This window comes from Hylobates moloch, unplaced genomic scaffold (genome assembly GCF_009828535.3).
Source record: "Hylobates moloch isolate HMO894 unplaced genomic scaffold, HMol_V3 SCAFFOLD_1, whole genome shotgun sequence".
Taxonomy (NCBI): Eukaryota; Metazoa; Chordata; class Mammalia; order Primates; family Hylobatidae; genus Hylobates; species Hylobates moloch.
Window position 1 is genome coordinate 221,015,605 of NW_026652276.1, and position 24,110 is coordinate 221,039,714.

At 46.9% G+C, this 24,110-nt stretch overlaps 1 protein-coding gene across 3 annotated transcripts in view; it reads left to right on the forward strand.

The window, feature by feature from the left end:
- Positions 1-24,110, forward strand: part of TBXAS1 (thromboxane A synthase 1) — a 203,405-nt gene that overhangs the window by 135,711 nt on the left and 43,584 nt on the right. For all 3 annotated transcript variants that reach the window (XM_032761921.2, XM_058427205.1, XM_032761920.2), the window contains 2 exons: positions 1,268-1,398; positions 5,575-5,889. In XM_032761921.2, coding sequence (XP_032617812.1) covers positions 1,268-1,398; positions 5,575-5,889 — 446 coding nt within the window. The remainder of the gene's footprint in view (positions 1-1,267; positions 1,399-5,574; positions 5,890-24,110) is intronic.

Sequence of the window (24,110 nt, forward strand, 5' to 3'; positions counted from 1 at the left end):
CCGACCTCAGGTGATCCGCCCACCTCGGCCTCCCAAGTGCTGGGATTACAAGCGTGAGCCACTGCACCAGGCCTTATTTTATTTTTATGGTAGAAGTGAGATTTTGCCCTCTGGCCAATTCTAGTATCTTCTTGCTTTTAACGGAGCATTGACGTGTTGTTATGCTTGGTATTGATTATTGCCATGATTTTTAACCATTCTGTTGGGCTGGTAAATTCCATTCATTCCTTGACCAGTTTCATTCCCATTTCTGAGCCAATGTCCACGGGAGCCCCTGTCACCCCACTGGCTCCGCCCTGAAATCGTGGGCAGAGTCACTCTGAGAGTCCAGCAGTCTCTTCCTTCACCCTTTCCACCGATCTTGGAGGCAGCGCAGGCTGTGTCTGCCCCTTGTGCCTCAACCACGGCCCAGTCCTGTGGGGCAGGTGGCTCAGTTGTGCCATCCCTTCTATTCCTCCTCTCTGCCTCTGCAGGGCCCTCCTGCTGCTATGTCACATTGGTTCGGACTCACTCTGGCTCTTGAAAATGGGCCTGAGGATTCTGAGAGCGTGTGTGCCTGGAGATGTTCTCCCCAGCCCAGCTCCCATAGAGCCAGGTGCAGGGTGAACCCACCATGGAAACTGAGAAGCTGAACCCAGCCAGTGCCCCTTTCCAGGGGAGATGAGGGGTTCCTGACCCTGGCAGCCCGATCCCCAGCACATGGCAGCAAGGGCCTATGCTGCACCCAGGGGCCAGCAAGGGAGGCACCCACAGCAGCAACAGCCAGTATCCTTGTCAGCAGCTGCAGTGGCAGCTCTTGGGAGCAATTCAGGAGGTCATTCTGGGAACAATTATCCACCGGAGAAAAAATTCAAATGACCAGAAAGTTTGTAAAAAGTAAATCAGCTTCTACTACTTGCTAAGGCTTGAAACAGCCTGTAATCCTTTCTCTCTTAATGAAGTACAAAGACCTTGAGCTGTCATCCCCAGGACCTGAAACATTAATTTATAAGGGTGACCTTGACCTCTTGAGGGCCAGATGGAAGTGCAGACTCGATTAATTGCACAGTTGTTTATTGAGTGCTTACTATGTGCCAGGAATGGTGAGGAGTACCGAGAGGGAGTGAGACATCACCCCTGCTCTCAGAAGCAGCAGTGCGGCGGGGAGGGCAGGACTCCAAAACAGCTCCAATTCCAGGCCCGTGTTTGCTTCCCGGGAACAGGCATCTAATGGCCCTGGTTTATTATCACCCCCTTTTCAATGCCACTTTTGTTTTTCTCTTTCAAGTATCATTTCCATCCATAATGGTCCCACTGGCCCGGATTTTGCCCAATAAGAACCGAGATGAACTGAATGGCTTTTTTAACAAACTCATTAGGAATGTGATTGCCTTGCGGGACCAGCAAGCTGCCGAAGAGGTAACGTATTTTAATAGGACACAGCCTTGAAATGGAATGGAGCCGACTTTGGCACCACTGTCTCTGTTCTTTCTCTTCCCTCTCAGCCCCGCACATCACACCGTGCTGTCCTTCAGCAATCCACCACTTACAGCTTCCAGGGACAGTGGAGAGAACAGAGGAAGGTTGAGGAAGGTCAGACAAGAAAGGGAGGTGGGACGGCAGAGAGGAGCCTAGAGCAATGTGTACGTCCTCTGACACGGACGGGTGGAATTAAAGCCGCCCCCAAAACTGTCTCTCTAGTGCAAGCATCACCCCAAGCACAGGTTAGATTAGCCCAGAAGAATTTTCTGGGTAAATGTGCCCACATGCAATTTTCATGATCATATTCTTTATATTGAAAACCCAGCAAGATGGAGTTCTCCGGCATGAACAGCATGCTTATTAGAGTTCGGCAACTGTCAGTCAACCCCACACTCCCGCTCAGCGTGGAGGATGTTGCTACAAAACTCGTGGTTGAGGGCCCACTGGACTCCTTGGCACGATTCATGTGAGACCCAGCATTTTCTTTCCTCCTTGCAGATTTGCACTATGCTTGGCACATAGTAGGAATCAAGTAAATACTTGTTGATTGAACTTGGCTAAAATAGAAAGAGGAGTTTTCAGTGGGAAGAAAGGTCATTTCAATACTGGATGTGCATATGCATATGTAAATCTGGGCTTTAAAGCCCTTGTCGCATTAAAGAAAGTTACTAAAAAGGAAAAACAGGGCTGAAATGACTTTTCCTTAGCTGACTCGTGCAAGATGCAACTTTAAAAGGGTCGTCTCAAAGACTGGATGGCTTAGAGGAATTGGTGAGGTCCAATTGTTAAGGCACTGGCCTGGAATGAAATCAGGGGTCAATTAGTGGCTTAATACACTGAGCAGCCTTGGGCAGCAACCATGTCCTGTGCAGCTTCACACCCTGAGAACTGTGCAGCAAACGTGTCTAGATCCAGAAGGCATGGGAAGGTATAGGCAAGCTTGCAGCCCCCTCGGCCCACACCACTTTGAACTCAACTCACATGTCCTTGGAGGTGTGGGAAGAAGCAGCTGACTGGCATCCCTGCCCTGGCTCTGAAGCCTAAAAGGCCAGAACATTCTGATCCAGGTTCATGTTTCTCCGCAGAGTGAGGATGGAGCCAGGGCGAGAAGGGATAAAGAAAGAACCATTTTCAACCCTTAACTTTGCTACTAAGGGCCACCTTTTGAGAGTGTTCACACACACACACACACACACACACACACACACACACACACGCATCCCTAGCCTGGCTGTGGAATCAGGCTAAAAATTTTAAAACTGTTGCACCGAATAACTTACTAAGAGGTGAGAGGTTATTAAAGATCCAATTACTGGGATTGCCTAGAGCTTTTCCTTTTATAAACTCTAGTGCTATTTGTTTCAAACAATGAGTTGATCTGAGAAAAACCTCCCAACCACAAATCCAGGACAGCCATGTCAAGACAGAGCTATACAGTTACTAAGAAAACTTGCTTTAAAACCATCTAAAGTCTGTATACATTCCATCAAGCAGATGTGTGTTTGCGCAGTGAAAATGCGGCACAGATGTTAAAAGGTAAATATTTTTCTAAGCTCTAGCCAATGGGTGGATTAGACACCTACATCTATCAGGGTGCATATTTTCCTTGGATAGGACCATAAACCAGCTCCGTTTCAGTCCTCAATGGGCAGTGTTCAGATAGCCTCCCTGATGCCATGTGAATAAAAGAAACTCATCTATACTAATGTTCCTCTCCAGTGCACGGGTCCTAGAGAGTGGCCTTTCCTCTGGCCTCTGTAGCTGGAGGTTAAGACAGATTTCTGCAAGATTCTGACAGCCCTTTAGCAGTCTGTCTGGGCTGGAATAAGAGGAAAGGATGCTGGCTGCAGTTTTGCCCATGGAAAAATACCCGGTGTAGAGGTGGCTGTGCCCTCCCTCCCATCATTACTCCTACACCACCTCAGCAAAGCCATAGCCAAGCCTTGGGGACCACAACGACATCACACCCCGAGGACTTTCAGAGGGACTGACTGAGAGGTCTGGGGGTGCTCTGGGGTCCTGTGCTGGTGTCCCAGAGCTGAGGGAGCAGGGGATGCTCACTTCCCCTGCCTGCCATCTTGCCTGACCCTGCCCCAGCTCTGCTCCATGGGAGCAGGGCCGGCAGTGGGACCACACCAGCACCCAGACATTGACCGAGCAGCAGGAAGGAAGCTGGGGAAAGCCAGCCCTTGAGGATGCTGTTTGAAAATCAGAACGAGCAGGGCCAGGGTGGAATGAAGCCACCAACTACCCCCGACCCTTCACCATTTTCTCAGCTATTACAACCCAGCAGGCTGATGGGAAGCTGAGGCCTTGCTTCCTTAGACTCAAGGTCTGTGGCACCCGTAGTCTTAACCTTGAGCACTGCTAGGATCCCAGTAGGCACCTTCCAAAGTCACAAGGCTGGGGCGCAGTAGAGCTGCAAAGGTGTCAGCATCCAAGACTCCCGCTCTAAAGAGCATACACTTGTCATCAAACTCAGCATACCCATCCTCCAAATGCATGCACTGCACTACGTTTTTATCTGTTGAGTCATGGACTGCACATCTAACATGTTCTCAGCACAAAACTAGGCACAGTGTCAGGGATTGAGGGTGGGGTCCTGCCCTGGAGATGCTTGTAATCTTATGGAGGAGGAAAAGCAACCACACATGAAACGACAACAATCTTAAAAGATGGAATCATCAGGAGGCCGAGGTGGGCGGATCACCTGAAGACAGGAGTTCGAGACCAGCCTGACCAACATGGTGAAACCCCGCCTCTACTAAAAATACAAAACTTAGCCGGGCATGGTGGCACACGCCTATAGTCCCAGCTACTCAGGAGGCTGAGGCAGGAAGATCACTTGAACCTGCGAGGCAGAGGTTGTGGTGAGCCAAGATCACACCATTGTATGCCAACCTGGGTGACAGAGCAAGACTCCATCTCAAAAAAAAAAAAAAAAAAAAGATGAAATCAGACACTTATGTGTGTGGCATAGATTATTAATGCAATTGAAATTCAGAAGCCAGTGAACTGAGAAAATGCTGCAACTAGCAGAGTACTTTGCATGAAATTCTAACATTTTTCTGTTGGTGATTCTGATACTCTCCTTTTGCCATTTTAGTCCCGTAAACTTCAGAAAACGGAAATGTGTTGGTTGTCCTTCATGACATTAAAGAGCATTTCAAAGAACGGATGTTCTAGGAATAAGCTCTGTTGACACAAAGGCGATATAGAAACACTCCTATTGTTACAATTAGTAATAGTGAAAATATAAAGAATATGCAAATGACTGATAAAGAAGGAAGGGGGAAATGGAAAGAAAGCTCTAACTACTTAAATGGGGGCAGGGGGTTACTGAGAAAAAGAGGGAACCGATGTGAAGATCTGATATGAAGGCTAGGGGATGAAGAAGGCAAAGCCTGGAGACTTTGAAGACAGGTGCCACCAAACTAGTCCCCTCCCCTTTCCCTCACTTCTGTTAACTTTCTACTGTGTGAGAAAACCGGTGGCTGCCCATCTAAGCCCTAAGCTGCACAGAAGTGAGCAGTACAGCACATGCTTGGTTTTAAATCTATGTGATGTATCCAATGTTTTATTGTTGGAAAACCAACCACCAACCAACAGTACAAAAATGTACAAAGTAAAAAATAAAAGCCCCCCTCCTGGTTTTCCCACCTCCTCCAGCTCATTATGAACTGTTGGGTGGGGACGTTGCTAAAATTGTCTATGTGTAGACAGATATAGATGATGATATATTTAGTACATTTGCTGTTTTTGCAGAAACGAGAGCCACAGTGCATATTGTTCCATGACCTGCTTTGTTTTTACTTAACAAAGTGGCTCAATGACTTTCAAATCAGCCCAGATAGAATGGCCTCTGCCTTGCTCAGGGCAGCAGCCCAGGCTGCTCTTCACTGCCCCAGAACCAGCCTGACCAGTGCTATACTAAGGGACATTCAGGTGGCTTCCAGGTTCTCACCGTCCCAGATAACCCAACAATGAGGAACCTTGTTGCTACTGAGCCCTTCAAAAGCTACACCCGTGTATCTTCCTCCTTTGTTCTCCAAGAAGCCTCACTCTTCATGACTGTAAGGTCAAAATGTGCATTTTTCTCCTTTTGTTCCTTAGAGGCGGAGAGACTTCCTCCAGATGGTCCTGGATGCCCGACATTCTGCGAGCCCCATGGGCGTGCAAGACTTTGACATCGTCCGAGACGTTTTCTCCTCTACTGGGTGCAAGCCGAACCCTTCCCGGCAACACCAGCCCAGATCCATGGCCAGGCCTTTGACTGTGGATGAGATTGTGGGCCAGGCCTTCATCTTCCTCATCGCTGGCTATGAAATCGTCACCAACACACTTTCTTTTGCCACCTACCTACTGGCCACCAACCCTGACTGCCAAGAGAAGCTTCTGAGAGAGGTAGACCTTTTTAAGGAGAAACATGTGAGTACAAGTTGCGTCCAGTTGCCCATGGGATATCCCTAGGACAATTGCTTTTGTGTTTGTGGGAGTGAAACTTATTTTTAATAACTTGCTAATATCACATGCTAAGCTTATAAGATGAAATAGGGTCATTGTTCAGCTTCTCCTGCTCTCCAGGTTAGCAAGTGGAATGAAATGTTGAGAACAATAACCACAACAAAAAGACAAATTGTGTGTGCACCTTCACTGTCTAGGGTAGTCCATGAAGCCAGGCCTGGCTCGAGGAAGCTGTGGAAGCCCAGGAAGGAGCCAGGCCCAAAGGGCAGGGATGCGGAAGGAGTTATGGCTTCCCAATATCTGACTTGGAGCTGCCACATGGAGGGAGGCAGGTGTGAGCCAGAAAAGAGAGCCAAGCTAGAAGGCAGGAGTGGACAAAAGGACAGGCCAAGCTGAAGCTGGACTGAAGACTGGAAGTTGAGGAGGAGGCTCACAAATGGAATAAGGGAAGATGGGGCCCGTCAGGGCCCAGGCCAAATTCTGGGCATTTTCTTCTAGGTGAGGCCCCTCTTGATCGCTTGTAGCAGATATAATGGGGTGCTGAGCAAGGCTACTTTATCACCTCATTTTTTCCTCTGGATGCTTGTGTGTGTATAACTGTGACTCATGAGTTGTTAAAGAGATTTCATTTTTAAAATCTGTGCTTTAAAAGAAAGACCACCACAATGGAATCCTTTCTATTACATTCTGATATGATTGCTATTACATTCACCATTTTGGAAGGTGGTCTGTTCTGTTACTGGAACCATTAAAAAATATTTCATACAATGAACCGAAAACCACTTCCCAGGAAATTCTACTTCTTTATTCTACTGAGGAAGTAAAGGCAAAGTCAGTGTCTCTTCTTCACAACAGTTTTTAAATATTTGAAAACTGCATTCACTGTGTTACTAATTAATTGTCTTAACTTTAGGCTCAACATGAGCTTATGGTCAACTTCAAGTTCTAAGTAGTTACGACAACTGCCAAGCTGGGCCTTTCCAAACCCTGCTTACACAATTGATTTATTGAGCCTAGACGCAAGAGTTTATATTTATCCTTATTACTGTTCAAGTCAGTCAAAATAATTTTGAATCTTGATTCTGCCATCTGTTATATTAGCAATTCCTCCAGCCTCGTGTCATCTGAGACTTACTAAGCATGTCTCCTATTTCATCCAAGTCATTGATTAAAATGTTGAACAGGACAGGACTTCCCTCCAGATTGACATTGATCTATTAATCAATATTCTTTGGGCATGGAATCTCAACAAGCCATGAATCCAAATAACCCTGCCACCTATCTTATTCTGTTTTATACATAGTGGTTTGTGTATTTGTTCTTAAATTGAGGAAAGGGGAGAGGGAGGGACCAACGGTGACTGGGGTGCATTAGCGCAAAAGAAGTAAAAGGAGCTGGAAGTGAGGCAATCTATTAGGATACATTTAGTTGCAGATAACAGAACCCCAACCCAACTGATTTAAGCAAAACAAAAACAAAAAGTAAAAACAAACAAAAAGACTCATAAATGTATATTTCTGAGTACATTTAATTGAGCAGCTCAGGAATAGATGTGGCTCCAGGCAAATCTTTGTCTAGGTCTCAAACTGGTGCACAGGTCGGTTTCTCTCTCGCCAGTTCTTGGCTGTGCTTTCTTATATTGGCCCCATCCTCCATCATGCTCTCCTCTCAAAGCCCCAAGAAGCCTGTCAAGAGTGTCTGGGACTCCACACTTCCTTGCTTGTAAACAATGGAGAAGAGAGGGTCTGTGGCCTAAAATTCCCAGACAGTCATGAGGGTCACTCTGACAGGAATGCTTAGGTTGCTGCCCATTCTTTTTTTTTTTTTTTTTTTTTTTTGAGATGAAGTTTTACTCTGGTTGCCGAGGCTGGAGTGCAATGGCACAATCCCGGCTCACTGCAACCCCCACCTCCCGGGTTCAAGCAGTTCTCCTGCCTCAGCCTCCCGAGTCGCTGGCATTACAGACATGCACCACCACAACTGGCTAATTTTGTATTTTTAGTAGAGACGGGGTTTCACCATGTTGGTCAGGCTGGTCTCGAACTCCCAATCTCAGGTGATTCGCCCGCCTCGGCCTCCCAAAGTGCTGGGATTACAGGCATGAGCCACCATGCCTGGCTTGCTGCCCATTCTTGAACCAACTCTTGAAGCAAGGGGAATGGGGTCCCTGACAGGCTTACACCAATCAGACTCCAGCCCTCAGTCAATCATGCTCAAGTCACATGACTGAGGACTTGGGAAGGTGACTTCTCAAGGGAAGCTTAGCATGCTGTCCCAGGAAGGCATTAGAGGGAAGCCCAGCATAGCATTCTGGTCTCAGTAAACCAGAAATCACATCAAATTAAGGGCTCTGAAGCATCTAATGAGTGTCCAGCAGTTTAGTAGACACGGCAGAGGCTAGGAGAGGGGGCAGAAGCTCTAAGAGACAGAAGTCAGATCTTCATCTTGCAGGAATTCAATCGCCAATTGAGAAGCAATGTTATGTCTATGAAACAATATCTTCCTTCCAAATACAGGCCTGCAGGGCAGTAGAAGGCAGCAGATAATCAGGTCTAGAATGTGTGGTGTCATTTAGAGAGCCACGGGGCTATAGAAGTCTGTCCCACCAACTATAACCATAGTCACATCCAGTTATGTCAATCTGCCAGGAGGACACAGCAAGTGTTTCCATTCAAAGGCCCTCATGCATGCACCTTTTACCTCTGGCACGGCCTTAACTGGCCATGACCTCAAGGAGGGTGTTGTCTTACCAAACCCCGGCCTCCTTCAATCCCCCCAGCCTAGGAGCAGGGCTCCTCCTCCCAGAGGACCACATGTTAGGCCAGGCGCAGTGGCTCACGCCTGTAATCCCAGCACTTTGGGAGGCCGAGGTGGGTGGATCACCTGAGGTCAGGAGTTCAAGACCAGCCTGACCAACATAGCAAAACTCCATCTCTACTAAAAATACAAAATTAGCTGGGCGTGGTGGCACATGCCTGTAATCCCAGCTACTCGGGAGGCTGAGGCAGGAGAATCACTTGGACTGGGGAGGCAGAGGTTGCAGTGAGCAAAGATTGTGCCATTGCACTCCAGCCTGGGCAATAAGAAAGAAATTCCATCTCAAAAAAAAAAAGGACCACATGTTATTATGGGGCTGTACAGAATGTTGCAAGGCACTGAGACCCCTTGGTCAAATAAACAGATTACAGCAGGTCAAATTTTTGAGTTTAGTGTGCATAAAACCATATGGGAGGACTGCTTAGAATGCACGTTCCAGGGTCCTGACCTCAGCGGTTCTGATTCCATAAGCCTGGGCTGGGACCCAGGAACCCGCATTTTTTGATTTTTATTTTTTTGAGATGGAGTCTCGCTCTATCATCTAGGCTGGAGTGCAGTGGCGCAGTCCTGGCTCACAGCAGCCTCCACCTCCTGAGGAACCCACGTTTTAAATAAATGTTTCCAGTGATTCTGATGCAGGTGGTCCCTGGTTCCACTTTGAGAAGACAGCCTTAGACTCTCAAGGGCTCAGATCCCTCTTCCAAGAAAAAAAGCAGGATCCAAATCCCTCCTAAGCCATGCAAGCCCCAAGGTGATTTTCTTCCCATACGTAATAGCTGGTTGTGGGGGGGAGTCTCTGAAAAATGGGCATATCTACCGCTGTCTTTTTAAAAACATACATTTGGTAGTCACAATAACGTTGCTTTGCATAGCCTTGCACGTGGCACCCACTCAATGAATATTGGTAGGTTTTCTTTTTTTCTTTTCTTTCTTTCCTTCTTTTATTTTTTTAATTTTTTTTTTTTTTTTTACTATAATCAGAGCTCTGTTAATATGGGCCATCTGTCAGGACATGGAAATGCAGATTAGATGTTCACACATTAGATATTTTCCTGAAAATATTCCTGAAAATTTGCATGTAAAGTATGACTTGTTATAATTTTCCTGCTGGTTTCCATTCAACAAATATTTCTTGAGTGCCAGTTAATGCCAGACTCTGGGGCTCCAGCCTAAAGCACGAGGGTGTTCTGGTCTAGCTCTTCTGTGACATCCCTGTAGAGCATCCCCATGCCTCATTAGATGGCCTTCCCTTGTATTTGTCAATGAGATTGCTTAATTTGAGCTCTAGAGTTTCTTCTCCCTGAGCAATTTCTTTCATAGCAATGCACCATGGGAATCTGATGAGAGCTACATCCCTTCCTCCAAGAAAGAGCAGATATGTGCATGGCATCAGTTCAGACTCTTCTGTGGACAGCGATAGAAAACAGCCCAGATTGTCTCAGGGAGCTTACTGACCCCTATAACTGAAAACTCCAGAGGGCAGAGCTGCCTTCAGGTATGGCTTGATTCAGGGGCTCAAGCCTTGTCCAAGTTGTTCTCTCTCCCCATTTCTCAGCTCCAGTTTCTCTGGGCATACTCCCTTCTCAGGCAGATCTCCCCTAGGGGTCTCAAGACAGCTGTGTAACCAATGTTTTGAACAGTCTGAACTCAGTGAGGTACCAACTTGAAACCATTTGATGTTTTTTGTTTCATTTTTTTCCTTTAAATGTGCTCTGATGAATCTCCTTTCCCTGTCCGTGATGATGCCTTGGACAGATCTCGATGATTTCTGGTCATTCTGGGGGGGGCATTAAAAAGTCCAGGCCAGTCTGGCCCAAATGAAAACTTCAGTCTCAAATCCAATCAGTGCTCTTCTGTTCTCTTAGCTCAGGCTGACCTGTGGCCTGAGGACGCCATCCTGGGGAGGAGAGGTCTGTTTTTTCCCCTCCTTCTAACCCTCCCCCACCCCTGCTGGGCCCCTTTCTCCTCCAGGAGTGGGGCCTGTGAACAGATCCCCAAATCCTGCCTACCTGGAGCTGCCCTCAGTGCCTTTCCCTGCGGGCCTCTGACGTGGGGTAGATGCAAGATGTATTCGGAGGGCTCCCAGGTCTGAAGTCCTCACTGCCTAATTCCCTGCCAGGGAGACAGGCTCCAGCTTCTGCCATTGGCTCCTGCCCCAAGGCTGCTTGGTGGGGAATCTTGAGCAGGATACCAGCTAGATGGCTCCAGCTTCCATGCCTTCCCCAGTGTCCACCCGGCCTATGGGAAACACACAACTGGGCCACACCCACAATGGCCACCTTCTGCCCTCCCCTTCCTCCCTCCACCCTTTCGTGTCTCTCCAAGTACTTTTCCTTTGCTCAAATAGGCAGAGAGGGCACATCAGCAATTCTGCTGCATGAGCAGATGGCCAAGGAGAATGGCCCACCTCTATGAATGGCTCTGCTGAAGACCCCCTTCCTTGGCTTGGGAGTAGGGAGGACCCTCTTCCCTAGGCCAATGACTCCTTGCTGTAAGTTTTCTTTAAATCCCTCTAATGTCTTTATAGGCTGAGGATAGGGGTAGGAGAGAGTAGGTTCAAGTTCAACGGGAAGAAGCAAGAGTCTCTTTCCTGGAAGTCTCAGCAAAAGCCTCCTGGCATCCCAGTGACCTCAAGAGGGTCATGCACCTGCCCCTCAAACAATCCCTGGACCCCAGAGGAATATGATCCCCTGATTGGCTTAGACTTGGGTCATGTGCCCTATCCCTGGAGTTGGTGTCTAGGTGAGGCTTTACCCAAACCACTGAGCTCTCGAGTGGAGGAGAGGAGGATCCCCAAATTGCTCTTACTAAAAGTGGGGTAAATGGCTTCTGGGTAGCCAGGAAACTGTGTTTGCCCACCTCTGTACATAGAATCCGTGGTCCCCAGATTAGAAGCTCCCACTTCTCAATTTCCTGTTATGTGACCATGTTCACCTTCCCTCTGAACTTTTAAAATCCATCTTGCCAAACTAGAAGGTATAAGTCCGGCAGTGCCTGGAACAGCCTGATCTTGCCTATTTCTTGCAAATCATCCCAAGTTTCCTGTGATTTCTGCAGGACCAGTCGGTCCAGCTCAGCAGTTTTGCCTTATTGCATCCTTCACCACTTGAGAAGTGAAAATGTCAGGCATGAAAGTCAATAATTCAGATTCTCTACTGTTAGCAGTTCTAAACCCCTGGCGCATATAAAGATACTCAAAGGTCTTCCTCACTATCGGGGATTTGCCTCTGCACATCCTGTCTGGCAACATCCCATCTCTCATCCCATACAGCCTTGACTGCATTTCTCCTTTCAGGGTATAGATTTTGGTTCCAGCTTCTAAAAACAGTTACAATTCACTTTTTTGTTTGTTTTTGTTTTGTTTTTGAGACAGAGTCTTGCTCTGCCGCCCAGGCCGGAGTGCAGTGGCGCAATCTTGGCTCATTGCAACCTCCGCTTCCCGGGTTCAAGTGATTCTCCTGCCTCAGCCTCCCAACTAGCTGGAATTACAGGCGCATGCCACTACGCCTGGCTAATTTTTGTATTTTTAGTAGAGATGGGATTTTGCCATGTTGGTCAGTCTGGTCTTGAACTCCTGGCCTCAAGTGATCCGCCTGCCTCAGCCTCCCAAAGTGCTGGAATTACAGGTGTGAGCCACCGCGCCCGGCTTCAATCCGCTTTTTAATTCATGCCCTCAGACTGATTCTTTCTGGGCCACATGTGTTTTCTTCCAAATCATCTTGTTTGGGAGTTTTATCTGGCCTTCCCTCCTCTTGTCCCACCATCAAAATTCAGTTTAAAATCTTCTGTCTCAAGTCCCCCAAACTCTTGGAGAAGCCTCTCTTTTCCCATGTTGCCTTGGTCTATAGAAAAGGAGGTAGTACGTTCAGTAAATTCAATAGCGGATGAGTGAGAGACTGTTTGTACCATTCGTACCACTCGTAAAGCTGAAAAAAACCACACCATTTATTTAATGAGACCTTTGTTATATGGATGCTTCATTGTGTTCTCATGTAATTTTGAAAAGGATGAGAAAGGAAAAAAACCAACTTCTTTTCATATAAATTGTGTCTTCTATAGCTTTAGTGTTCTATGTTGAAATTATTGACTTTTGATCTGGCTAAACCATTCTCTTTTCTTCTCTTTGGTGCTGGACTGTGCCAGCCAAAATTTATGACCCATTTTCCTTCTGCTTAATTGTTGTTATAAATCTGCTGTGCAGAACCCAGTTGTAAATTTATCACAAACTGGACTAGATTGATATACAGCCTCTTTTTAGGATAACTTGAACACAGTTATGCCTTAGAAGGAAGGCCAGATTCTTAAAACTTCTCTTGAAGAGCTGCTTTGTAACCATTATAAATATCTAATTAAAATACAACTTATCTTTCTTTTTCTCTTAAGGATAAGAGAACATTCTGTGCTGGTTATTTCAGCTTATTAGCTCACGCTGCTGTGTGAGCAAGGTTGAGGATTTGTTCCTTGAAGCAGTCAGAGGATCTCCAAGAAAAGAAAAGCATATTATGTGCTTACAAAAAAAAAAAAAAGCCATTTGACCCCCAACTATCTTTTTCATGAATACACATCCTTTGCCACAGGGGAAGGGTTGGGCAGAAAAAAAGTGAATAGCTTAACACAAATTTATCCTCACTATGGAAAAAAAAATGTCTCCCCATGTGGATCTCACCCAGGGAGTAGGGCATGGTTGACTTTGAGATCAAGTAAAAAACTGGAAATGGGTTTTTCCCCATGGGAAAGGTTTCCTCCCCTTTGCCCAGGTCTGCTGGGGTCGGGCTACCCACAGTTGGTGAGGAGTAAGTTCAGGAGTCCCCCAGCCACACAGGGGTCAGAGGTGCTGCTGAGTCTCTGCCTTCTAACAGATCCCATAACAGCACAACAGGACAACAGAGCACAAAGCCACAGGGACAAGGGAAGAGGCAAAACAGAGAGTGCCTTACAGCCCTAATGTTGAAATCTAAAACAAAGAACAGCGACACTGCAGCATGAGAAAAGTGACAACAGGCTGTGGCACCACCCCTCGGTTGGGGCATCACAAAGTTAACGTGCATGGGAATCACCTGGGAGTCGTTAAATCTGCAGATTTTCATTCAGCAGGTCTGGGACGAGCCTGAGGGTCTGCATTTCTTTTTTGTGATTATTATTTTGTATTTATGAGACGGAGTCTCACTGTGCCCAAAGCTGGAGTGCAGTGGCACAATCTTGGCTCACTGCAGCCTCCATCTCCCAGGATTAAGTGATTCTCCTGCCTCCGCCTCCCGAGTAGGTGGGATTACAGGCTCATGCCACCATGCCCAGCTAATTTTTGTATTTTTAATAGAGACAAGGATTCACCATGTTGGCCAGGCTGGTCTCGAACTCCTGATCTCAGGTGATCTGCCCGCCTGGGCCTCCCAAAGTGCTGGGATTACAGGCGTGAGCCACCGCGCCCAGCCAAGGGTCTGCATTTCTAACCAGCTCCCAGGTGATGCTGATATAGCCGGTCCACGGCCCACACTGTGTACAAGGAGCCAGGTTCTGAACCATACGTACTGTGTCTCTCTCACGCGTGCCGGACATGGCAAGTATGTATTCCTCATGACATTTAACGTGCTCATGTTCTGCAGTGGTTTACCTTTTGCTAATAAATCTCAATGGTTTCCCGATTATTCCATAATCATGATGGCATTCGCTTTATTGAGTGGGAGATGAAGTGATGCAGGAATGAGCCAATGCTAATACATTTTAGAAGGGTATTAATACTAAATAAAGCCTAAAATCATCTATTTCCTTCAATAATTGTTTCCACGGTGGGAGGTTAGGGGGAGATTTTGAGTTTATTTAAAGTCATTTTCAAAGCAGATGAAGATGGCAACCTGAGCTTTCTGTCAGGACATGTGTGTAGACTGGTGACCTATCACATCCAACCGGACCCATCAGGCCAATCCTTTTAAGCAGGGAGCTCCACCCGGCCCCTTAGCTTCCCTACTCCCCTACGCCCCTTGGTTGTAGACAGTAGCTTCGGGTGCCAGGTGGGAGGCCATGCCAAACAACTATAGCCAAAGAGAATGTCCCCTGATGCCATTTCTTTGGTGGCCTAGAACAGAATCTGTGCTATTTTCACTAGAGGAATAGGAGCTTCAGCAGGGGGCCTTGGAAATGTATCCAAGGTACCCACCTCCTGTCCTTCTTTCTGGAAGCATCTGGCCCTGGAAAGTAGCATCTCGACCACTAATATCACGACACTAATATCAGGCAAAGGGAGGAAAAGTCGCATCCTGACCACTAATATCAGAGAGGCCCCTCTTCCCAGCCCGTGAAGAGGGGCCTCTCTGGTGTGCACCTGGAACTCTATCTTGGAAGTTAAGATTTGTGGTCACTGCTACCAACACACCAACTCCCAGGACACAGGACACTAGGGCTTCTGTGCCCCATCCGTGGACAACTCAGGAGTTCCCAAAGCAGGGTGACCAATCTATCTGGATCAGGTGGCAGGGCCTCGGATCTTAACTATCCATTTCATTGTTGTGCACACAAACTTATCTTAGAGGTCCGGGCCATCTGCCCGTTCCTGTCCTGGGGACACCTGTGGGAAGGCAGGCTGTGCCTCCCAGAGGTCATCTGGGCTGCAAATGGGTGCCAAGACCTTCCTTTGCCACTACTCAGGACTCTGGACTCCTCCACATCCCCTGGAGATACTCAAAGCCCATGCCCACAGTAACCCATAGGGAAACTGACCTGCTCTTCCTGGGAGCTGCTCCCAGGAGCCTCGGCAGTGGCAGCCAGGAGCTTAGAGACCTGCTGCGCCTCTCCCTGCCCGCCCTCTCCCTCTCATCCTGCCCCATTTCTCTGTTTTCTTTCCTCTTTCCTCTCTTCATTGTTCACAGCACTATTTAGTCTCCTTCCCCTCTTTCTTCCCTTATTCTTGTTCTGACTCTATTCCCAGGTCCAGAGAGGCCCAGAATCTTCCCTGCTCCTGCTCCACCTCCTGACCCACTGCCCCCTGGGAGCCCCAGTCATCCCGGAAGCCTGTAAGTGCACCCAGCAGCCAAGGCCCACATGCCTGCAATGGGGGTGGCACTAGGGAGGGAGGGTGGAGAGCAGGACAGACTTGCAGGTGTTTTTTCTGGGCTGCGTGGCTTCATCAAGTGCAACACTCCAGCACTTTGAATTTTTAGCAATTAATGCCCCAAGTCCCCCTCCCCCTGAATCCCTGCAGAGCAGAGGGAGGGGCACCTGCAAAGAGAAGTCTCTCCCGGGAATGGGTCACACCAATCAGCATGTATGTGGTGTCTTTCATGTAGCAAATCAGAGTCTTTCATATTCAATAGCTGGGCCTCTAGAGGGGCCAAGCTTTGCTAAGCAAATAAGCTTGTGGGGTTGGTTCACATCTATCCAGAAAAGCAAGAATGAAAAATAAACTTGGGAAAGTCAACTCCACAGGTGAAGCTCAACCTTCTGTGCATCCGCTTGGCATGGAGCTAGATTCACAACTGAATGGCTCATTTATTTAACTATTGCGCACATTATGGGCTCTTAAAACATCAAAAGAATGGGTTTTATTCCCAACAATTAGCTCTTGAAATAAAAGAACAAACACACTTTTTTTTTTAACTTCCCCAGACTCTGTTGACCAAAGTCACTTTCACACTTCCAGTGGAGTGGAAGCTCCAAAGTGGTATCATCTGGTGGGAATTTAAAGACTTCTTGTCCCCAAAAAACCCTTTCATCACTAGGCTTAACATTTTCCATTGAGAAGCCCTGGCTTTGTTTTGACACATGATCCGTTATTAACACACCACTCACTTTGGGAAGGGAATATCATCAAGTCCCAGCCAGGATGTAAACCCCACGACTAGGAAGCCTTGGTAGGTCCCAGGGCCGAGCACAGTGCCTGGCACGTGAGAAATAGGGGTTAAGAAAAGTTATTTCACTCTTTCTTTTCTAACTGGAGACTAACTCCAAGCACAGATTTGAGGGGGGACTAGCAGGGAGGCACAGTAGATAAAGCCTGTGAGTTACTGCGCCCAGCGAGGAAGGGGTCAGTGGAGTCAAGGAGAGAAGGCACCGCGGAGGGAGATGGAGGCAGGTTGAAGGCAACGCTTGGAGTCCCTATAGTCCTACAATTGCAGTGCAATTGCCCAGAAGATATGCTAAGAAAAGGAGGGAGCCTCAGCCCTTAGCCTCCGAGGAGACCTCTGGGGACATCTAGGGCAGCTTCCCATCCAGGACAGATATCTGAAAGATCATGAGGCTGGGCTTGAATCCTGCTGACAACAAGAAACTTCCTACCTATGTCCCCTACCACTGCTATGGTCTGCCTCCTCTGTCAGCTCATGGTATTTGAGCACCTACTACTAAATCAGCAAATTAATAGCTTCTGCCTGGGGGCTACTTCCACACTCCACTAATAGCCAATCGCTGGGCATCTCAGAGCTGAGAGAAGAAGGAAAATTGGAAAATCAGTCCAGAATAAGGGGCCTTTCCAAAATGTGTGCTTATGGCCCAGACACTCCTTTAACCATAGGTTTTCTGGAAAGTCTGTTTTGCCCCAGGACTGTGGACAGCATTATGTTTTGTTTGGTGAGCTTTCTTTTTTTTTTTTAGGTTATATTTTATAACTGAATATGGCATGTGTGAAAATATCAGCTACCAGACTCTGTTAGTCCAGGCATATGAATATTCCAGATCACAAGGGAGGTGTGACTCCCCTGTGAATTGCAATGAGGAAGGTTTATAAAGTTAAGCATTTAGAAATCTGTCTTTAAAATTTAAATATTTAGATTGGGTCGCTAGGACACAAAAGGCAATTCCTGTTTCTCACTCACTTAATTTGATTTTTTTTTCTTTTGGTCGCACAAGTTGTTTTTCAAAGCCTCGTTCCTTGAATGTTCCCTATGGGAGGAATGTAATTAAACTCCACTGGCCTCCCCCTGCTGGGCCCAAACAGGGGCCAGAGCTGTAGGGAGCATAAAACAGATATCCTGCAAAAGAATCCTTATTATAAAGATGAGAAGAGAATCAACTTCCCTCTGGTTATGAACAAGAAGCTTTAGAAAGCCACCCTGGCTCTTTTTGCAATGGGCTTAGTCTCCAAGACATTTTAATTAGTAATTTAAGACTGGAAGGAAGGGGATAAACTCCTCACCTCCCTAGCTATAGGCAAGAACTTCAACTGGATGAGTAACTGGTTCAAGTGGCTGAGAAGGAGGGAGGTCCAGAGGGAGGGTGGTTCCTTAAAATGAACCAACTTTTTCATGAAAATGGCATAGCTAGATATCCCGGCCCCCAGTCAGTCACTGTTTTTGCAGTCCCACTTCTTAAGGCAGTTCTCACCCCTCACCAGAGGCAGGCACTGCCTCTCTCTGGGATACTCAGCTGGCACCAGAGCAAAGAAGCTTGTGCTGAGGGATGGCTCCCCTCACACTGGGCCAACCTGGACTTCTCTCTGACCAAAGAGCATATGCCTCCCACCAAGCCAGAACATGGAAAGATCCTGGCAGGGAACCCCGAGACCTGGGTGCTAGCATCACCCCCGCCATGAGAGCACATGGGGGCCCTGAGCTGACACCCGCTGGCAATGTGACGTGGATCACTCACATAATCCCTTCCTTAGTTTTTCTGTCTGTAAAATGGGGATAGTAACATTGTGTAGCTCATAAGGTTGTCACCAAGATTAAATGAGTTAAGAATACACGTGCAATGTTTGAACAGCGCCAGCATTACGTACATCTAGCTACTCTCATTCGCCTCTCTGTGATGCAGTTTCCTTATCTGTAAAAGAAAAAGATTGGACTAGACCTCTTCTCCACTGTTATTGCTGATGATGATGAGAAATGAATGTTTCTGTACCAGATCCTAAACTAAACAAAAGTTGACTTGATTCTCACAATGGCTGTATGAAGTGGGAGTTATCACCATCCCCATTTCATCAGTGGGGAAAGAAAGGCTGGATTAGTCAGGGATCTCCAGAGGAACCGAACTAATAGGACAGAGACAGAAAGACATTCATTTTCAGGAATTGGCTCACGTAATTCGTGGAGTTTGGCAAGTGTGAAGTCTGCAGGGCAGGCTGGCAGTTTGGACAGCCAGGCAGGAGTCAATGCAACAGTCTAGACACAGAATTCTTTCTTTGCCAGAAAACCTCAGTTTTTGCTCTTACGGCCTTCAACTGATTGGATGAGGCACGCCCATATTATTGAGGATAATCTCCTCAAAGTCAGCTGATTTTAAGTGTTAACCATATCTACAGAAGACCTTCCCAGCAACCCTGGGATTCATGTTTGATTAAATAACTGCACACTATAGCCTAGCCAAGTTGACACAAAAGACTAACCATGCTAAATAACTTGAGAACATAAGGTAATACCCTAGGACGGGGCCTAGGTCAGATTGGCCCTCACGTTTCCCGACTCCTTAGTCTGTATTCTTTTCAACCTTGTCTCTAATATTGCATGATGCCATGGTTCTGATGCCACTCCTCAGCGCTCTGCTGTTCTTGCCTGACCAAGTGGATCAATGGTGGCACTGGCATTTCTATAAAGGGGATTTCAGGGCTGCCTGCTGGGGAGGGAGGCTTGAAGCTGTGTCTGCACTGCACCTTCACAGCACTGAGAAAATGCCAGTCATCCAGGAGGACAGGGCAGCCCTGTCCTCGCCACAGTGCCCGCACCTTCATTGGTCACCTTTGCAGGCATCATCTGTGACCTGTCATCCAGGCTCTGAGCCCTGAGGATAATAAGTTTCCCTGGAAGGTCCTGGGTTTGTTGGAGCTTTTTCTCCCTCTTGCCATGTCCTTTTCACGGTCCATCTTCTGAATTTGTGAATTATCTTTCTTCGTGGCCCATGTGGCATGAAGAGTGCATGGGCACGAAGAGTGCATGGGCACGAAGAGTGCATGGGCACGAAGAGTGCATGGGCAGCTTCTCCCCTGACATCCCTACCTCCCTGACGCTTAACCCACATAGGGAAGAACATTCCTGAAACAGAGACGTCACCCTGGGTTGCTTTCTGCCGCAGCAGGCACCCTGCTTGGCACCTTTCTCACTTCCATTTGTAAATGATCTTGTCTCCTTCCTTGTAGAAAGTTTTTCAGCCATTCCAGGCTTTCTCTCTGGGTTCCATCCCTCTGGGATTTTCCATGAATTGCATTTCCTTGTAGTTCATTTTCATCATGTTTCTTGTTAGGGAACATTCAACATGCACCCAAGACATTGGCATGCAGCCTGATTGCCCCTGGCCTCCCCTCTACTCATTGCCAGAGCTACCTCTGCACAGAGGAGTCACTCTCCTCCCACTCCGGGGCCTCTGTCAGGGGCCAGGCTTGATGCTGTCGTCAGCCAGCCCTTCACTGCTGCCCAGTGCCATATTCATCTCCATTGAGAAAAGTCCCTGGGAAATGGTTGGGAGCCAGGGGACAGCCCTGCATCCTGAGATCCTAAAATCAGGGAGGCGCTCCCTGCACTACCAGCTGGAAGGAGACTGGATCGGCCACCCTCACCAAATTCCCAGATTCTCTGACTGAAGCAAGCCAGTCCTTGGTTTGAATGGGGAATCAACTCAGGATTATAAAATAGACGCCAGCCTTCCTGTAGGTAGAATCTGACTTCAGACAGCAAAAGACTCTAAAACAGCTTAAATTCCTGTATGTGCCTTCTCCTATGCATGCCACCAGTCAGACCAAAGGCCACATGCCAATCAAGGCCTAAGAGCAGCCAGGGGTATTTCCATGTCCTCAAGAACTTTTACAAACTGTAGCTGATTGGGTTCCACCCCTGGAGATTCGATTTAGCGGGTCTGGAGTGAGGCCTGGGCTTCTTAAAAGCCCCAGCGGATTCTAAAATGCAGCCAGGAGGAAGAACGGTTGCCAGAATCCCATGAGGCACAGATGCAAATGAGCATAGTGACATTGGGTTGCATTATCAATGGCAGGACTGACTTTATAAACACTCCGCATCCTTACTGGAGCTGCTATCTGCTTTTTAGAAAAGTCCCTCATCAGATTACCAGGAAGTCGTGGGTTTTCCGTGATCATGCTGTGGTCAGATCCAGCCCAACCAGAGAGCCAAAAACAAAACAAACATACAAAACAAACAAACAAACAAACAAAACCCAAATCCCTGGCAAGCCCCACGAGATGACTGCTCTGATAACATTCAGCAGACAAGCCTGTTTGAAATCATCTCAGAATGATACCAGACCCAAACCCAAGAGGTCATCTGGTCTGTGCATCGACTCTACGAGGGTGTATTAGTCCGTTTTCACACTGCTGATAAAGACACACCCGAGACTGGGCAATTTACAAAAGAAAGAAGTTTCACGGACTTACAGTTCCACATGGCTGGGGAGGCCTGACAATCATGGTGGAAGGCAAAGAGGAGCAAGTCACATCTTACGTGGATAGCGGCAGGCAAAGAGACAGTTTGTGCAGGGAAACTCCCTTTTTTAAAATCATCAGATCTCATGAGACTTACTCACTATCACGAGAACAGCACGGGAAAGACTCGCCCCCATGATTCAATTACCGCCCACCAGTTTCCTCCCACAACACATGGGAATTGTGGGAGTTAAAATTCAAGATGAGGTTTGGGTGAGGACACAGCCAAACCATATCAGAGGGTGGGGGGCTATTTCTCCATGTTACAGACAAGGCAACTGAAGCCTAGGGACATTCCATCACAGGCCCACACCTTGTCTCAGAATTAAGAGGAAACGCTTCTGGCTGCCAGGGGTGGGGTGGGGTAGGGTGCAGAGCCTCTCCCCCCACCACCACCTCCATCCTTTTCCCTTTCTCTGAAAATCTCATTTGATGATTCCCCAGCCTGGCTGCAAATTAAAGATTTGTAGACCTGAAAGATGCTAATGATGGTTATCACCACCACCACCACCATCGTAACCATAAACATTTATGGAGCGCCATAATTATTCATAATAATTTTTATGTGTTAAATAAATCTGACCTAGCTCTATAAAGAAATAGGCCCTGTTAACCGAAAATATTGGATAAATTAAAAGTCTCCTAGAAGCATCTGATGAAAGGATCTCAAGTTCCATAACACACAGACCATTCAGTGGTGTTGTTTCTGGGCTTGATTCACTGTGGGTCACTTGAACGACGTCGGGGGTATTGTCCACCTCCCAGTGCTCAGTCTGTGGCTTATGGCCAGCTGTTCCTCCGTGGGGTCTATGTTGGCTGTGTTAAGGCCTGCTGCAGAAACATTGCATTTCTAACATGTTTTTCTCAAGCAGTGATCCTGTGGGGTCAAGTCTTCAATATCAAATAATATTGATAATAATTATGATAGAAATAATAAGAGGCCAGGCACAGTGGCTCACATCTGTAATCCCAGCACTTTGGGAAGCAGAGTTCAGGTGGATCATTTGGGCCCAGGAGTTCGAGATCAGCCTGGTCAACACGGTGAAACCCAGTCTCTACTAAAAATACAAAAATTAGCCGGGCATGGTGGTGCATACCTGTAATTCCAGCTACTCGGGAGGCTGAGGCAGGAGAATTGCTTGAACCCAGAAGGCAGAGGTTGCGGTTCGCTGAGATTGCACCACTGCACTCCAGCCTGGGTGACAGAGTGAGACTCTGTCTCAAAAAAAAAGAAAGAATAATAATAAGAATTATCATTCATTGAACACGCTGTCTGTTCTTGGTGGTCTTGGTGCTATTCCAGGCAATTCTAACACCAATTAGATATTTTCCCCTATTTTAAAGATTAAAGTGGCTGGTGCAGTGGTTCACACCTGCAATCCCAGCACTTTGGGAGGCCAAGGTGGGAGGATCACTTGAGGCAGGGAGTTCAATACCAGCTTGGGCAACATAGTGAGACCCCTGTCTCTACAAAAAAAAAAAAAAAAAAAATCAAAAATTAGCCGAGGCTGGTGGTGCATGCTCCTCCAGCTCAGCTACTCAGGAGGCTGAGGTGGGAGGATTGCCTGAGGCCAGGAGTTGGAGGCTGCAGCGAGCTATGATGGTGCCATTGCACTCTAGCATGGGCGACAAAACAATAGTCTTGTCTCAAAAAACTAAAAAAGACTAAAGTGAAATTGAAATTCAGAGAGTAAGTGACTTCAAGGTAGAGGCAGAAACAGAGGCTGGATTTGAATTCGATCCTCTGGCTCCAGAGTTCCTGGGAGTTATCTTGGGAATGACTGCAAGATCTGAGGTAGATTGTTCCAGAAGCAGGTGCTTATATAAAGTGGAATGGCACACACTGACATACTGTTAGGAATTCTATTTTCTTACCACCACAGGGGCTAGGTCTCTGTCAGGGTGATGAGAAGTTCCCAAAGTCATTTCTCCTCTCTAGGGTATCCCCTCTCTGTCTGCTGCCACTAAATCCCTAACGACATTAGAGCAGAATAAATGGCATTTTTAACTTCAGCTTTAAGCAACAAAGAAATACTATTAAGTCAAGATGTGTCCATCTTTACCATAAAAAAAAAATTGCTTCAATAACCAATAAACAGATCAAACAACAGAAAAATAAATAGCAAAAGACTGTAGGGCTCGATGGCTCACACCTGTAATCCCAGCACTTTGGGAGGCGGAGGTGGGTGGATCACCTGAGGTCAGGAGTTTGAGACCAGCCTGACCAATATGGTGAAACCCGCCTCTACCAAAAATACAAAAATTAGCCAGGCTTGGTGGCGTGAGCCTGTAGTCCCAGCTACTCAGGAGGCTGAGATAGGAGAATTGCTTGAACCCAGGAAGCAGAGGTTGCAGTGAGCCAAGATCATGCCACTGCACTCCCCAGTCTGGGCAACAGAGCAAGATTCCATCTCAATAATAATAATAATAAATAAATAGCAAAAGAAAGAAAAAACCCTCAGCTAAGAAGTATACTATTGTGTTTTTTGGGGTGTTTTTATGTAACATTTGACAAGTTTACATTTTCTTTGTCTGCCTTGGGTGCCTTAAAATAAAACTCTATCAATATTTCCATGTAACATTGGGTTTTTTTTTTCCTCACGTAAAATCCACATATCAGGAATTCCTCTATTTATTCCATCCCCTGGGTTTCTTCCCTTGGGAATACTTCATATGTCAAACCTGTCATTTGTCAATTTATTGCTGTATCTAGCAGCATTCTCTCCCTGCCCTCAAAATTTATCTTAAAGACCACTTAATAAGGCCTGTGCGGGTCCTCAGACTCCATGAGATTTCTGCTGATATGAGCCATAATTTAGCAAAACAAATCCTGCTCATTGCGGGCACCTAAATGGTATCCTGTTAAATTTCCATAGGTGCTTTTTTTTTCTAAAGTTATGGCCTACAGCTAGAAGAAGGGATGAAACATCACCCATACGTCCACATCTTATTTCCTGTATCAAATTTCAAAGCCCTTGGAGATGCAAGGCAGGTTTCTCTGATAAGTTGAGAATCA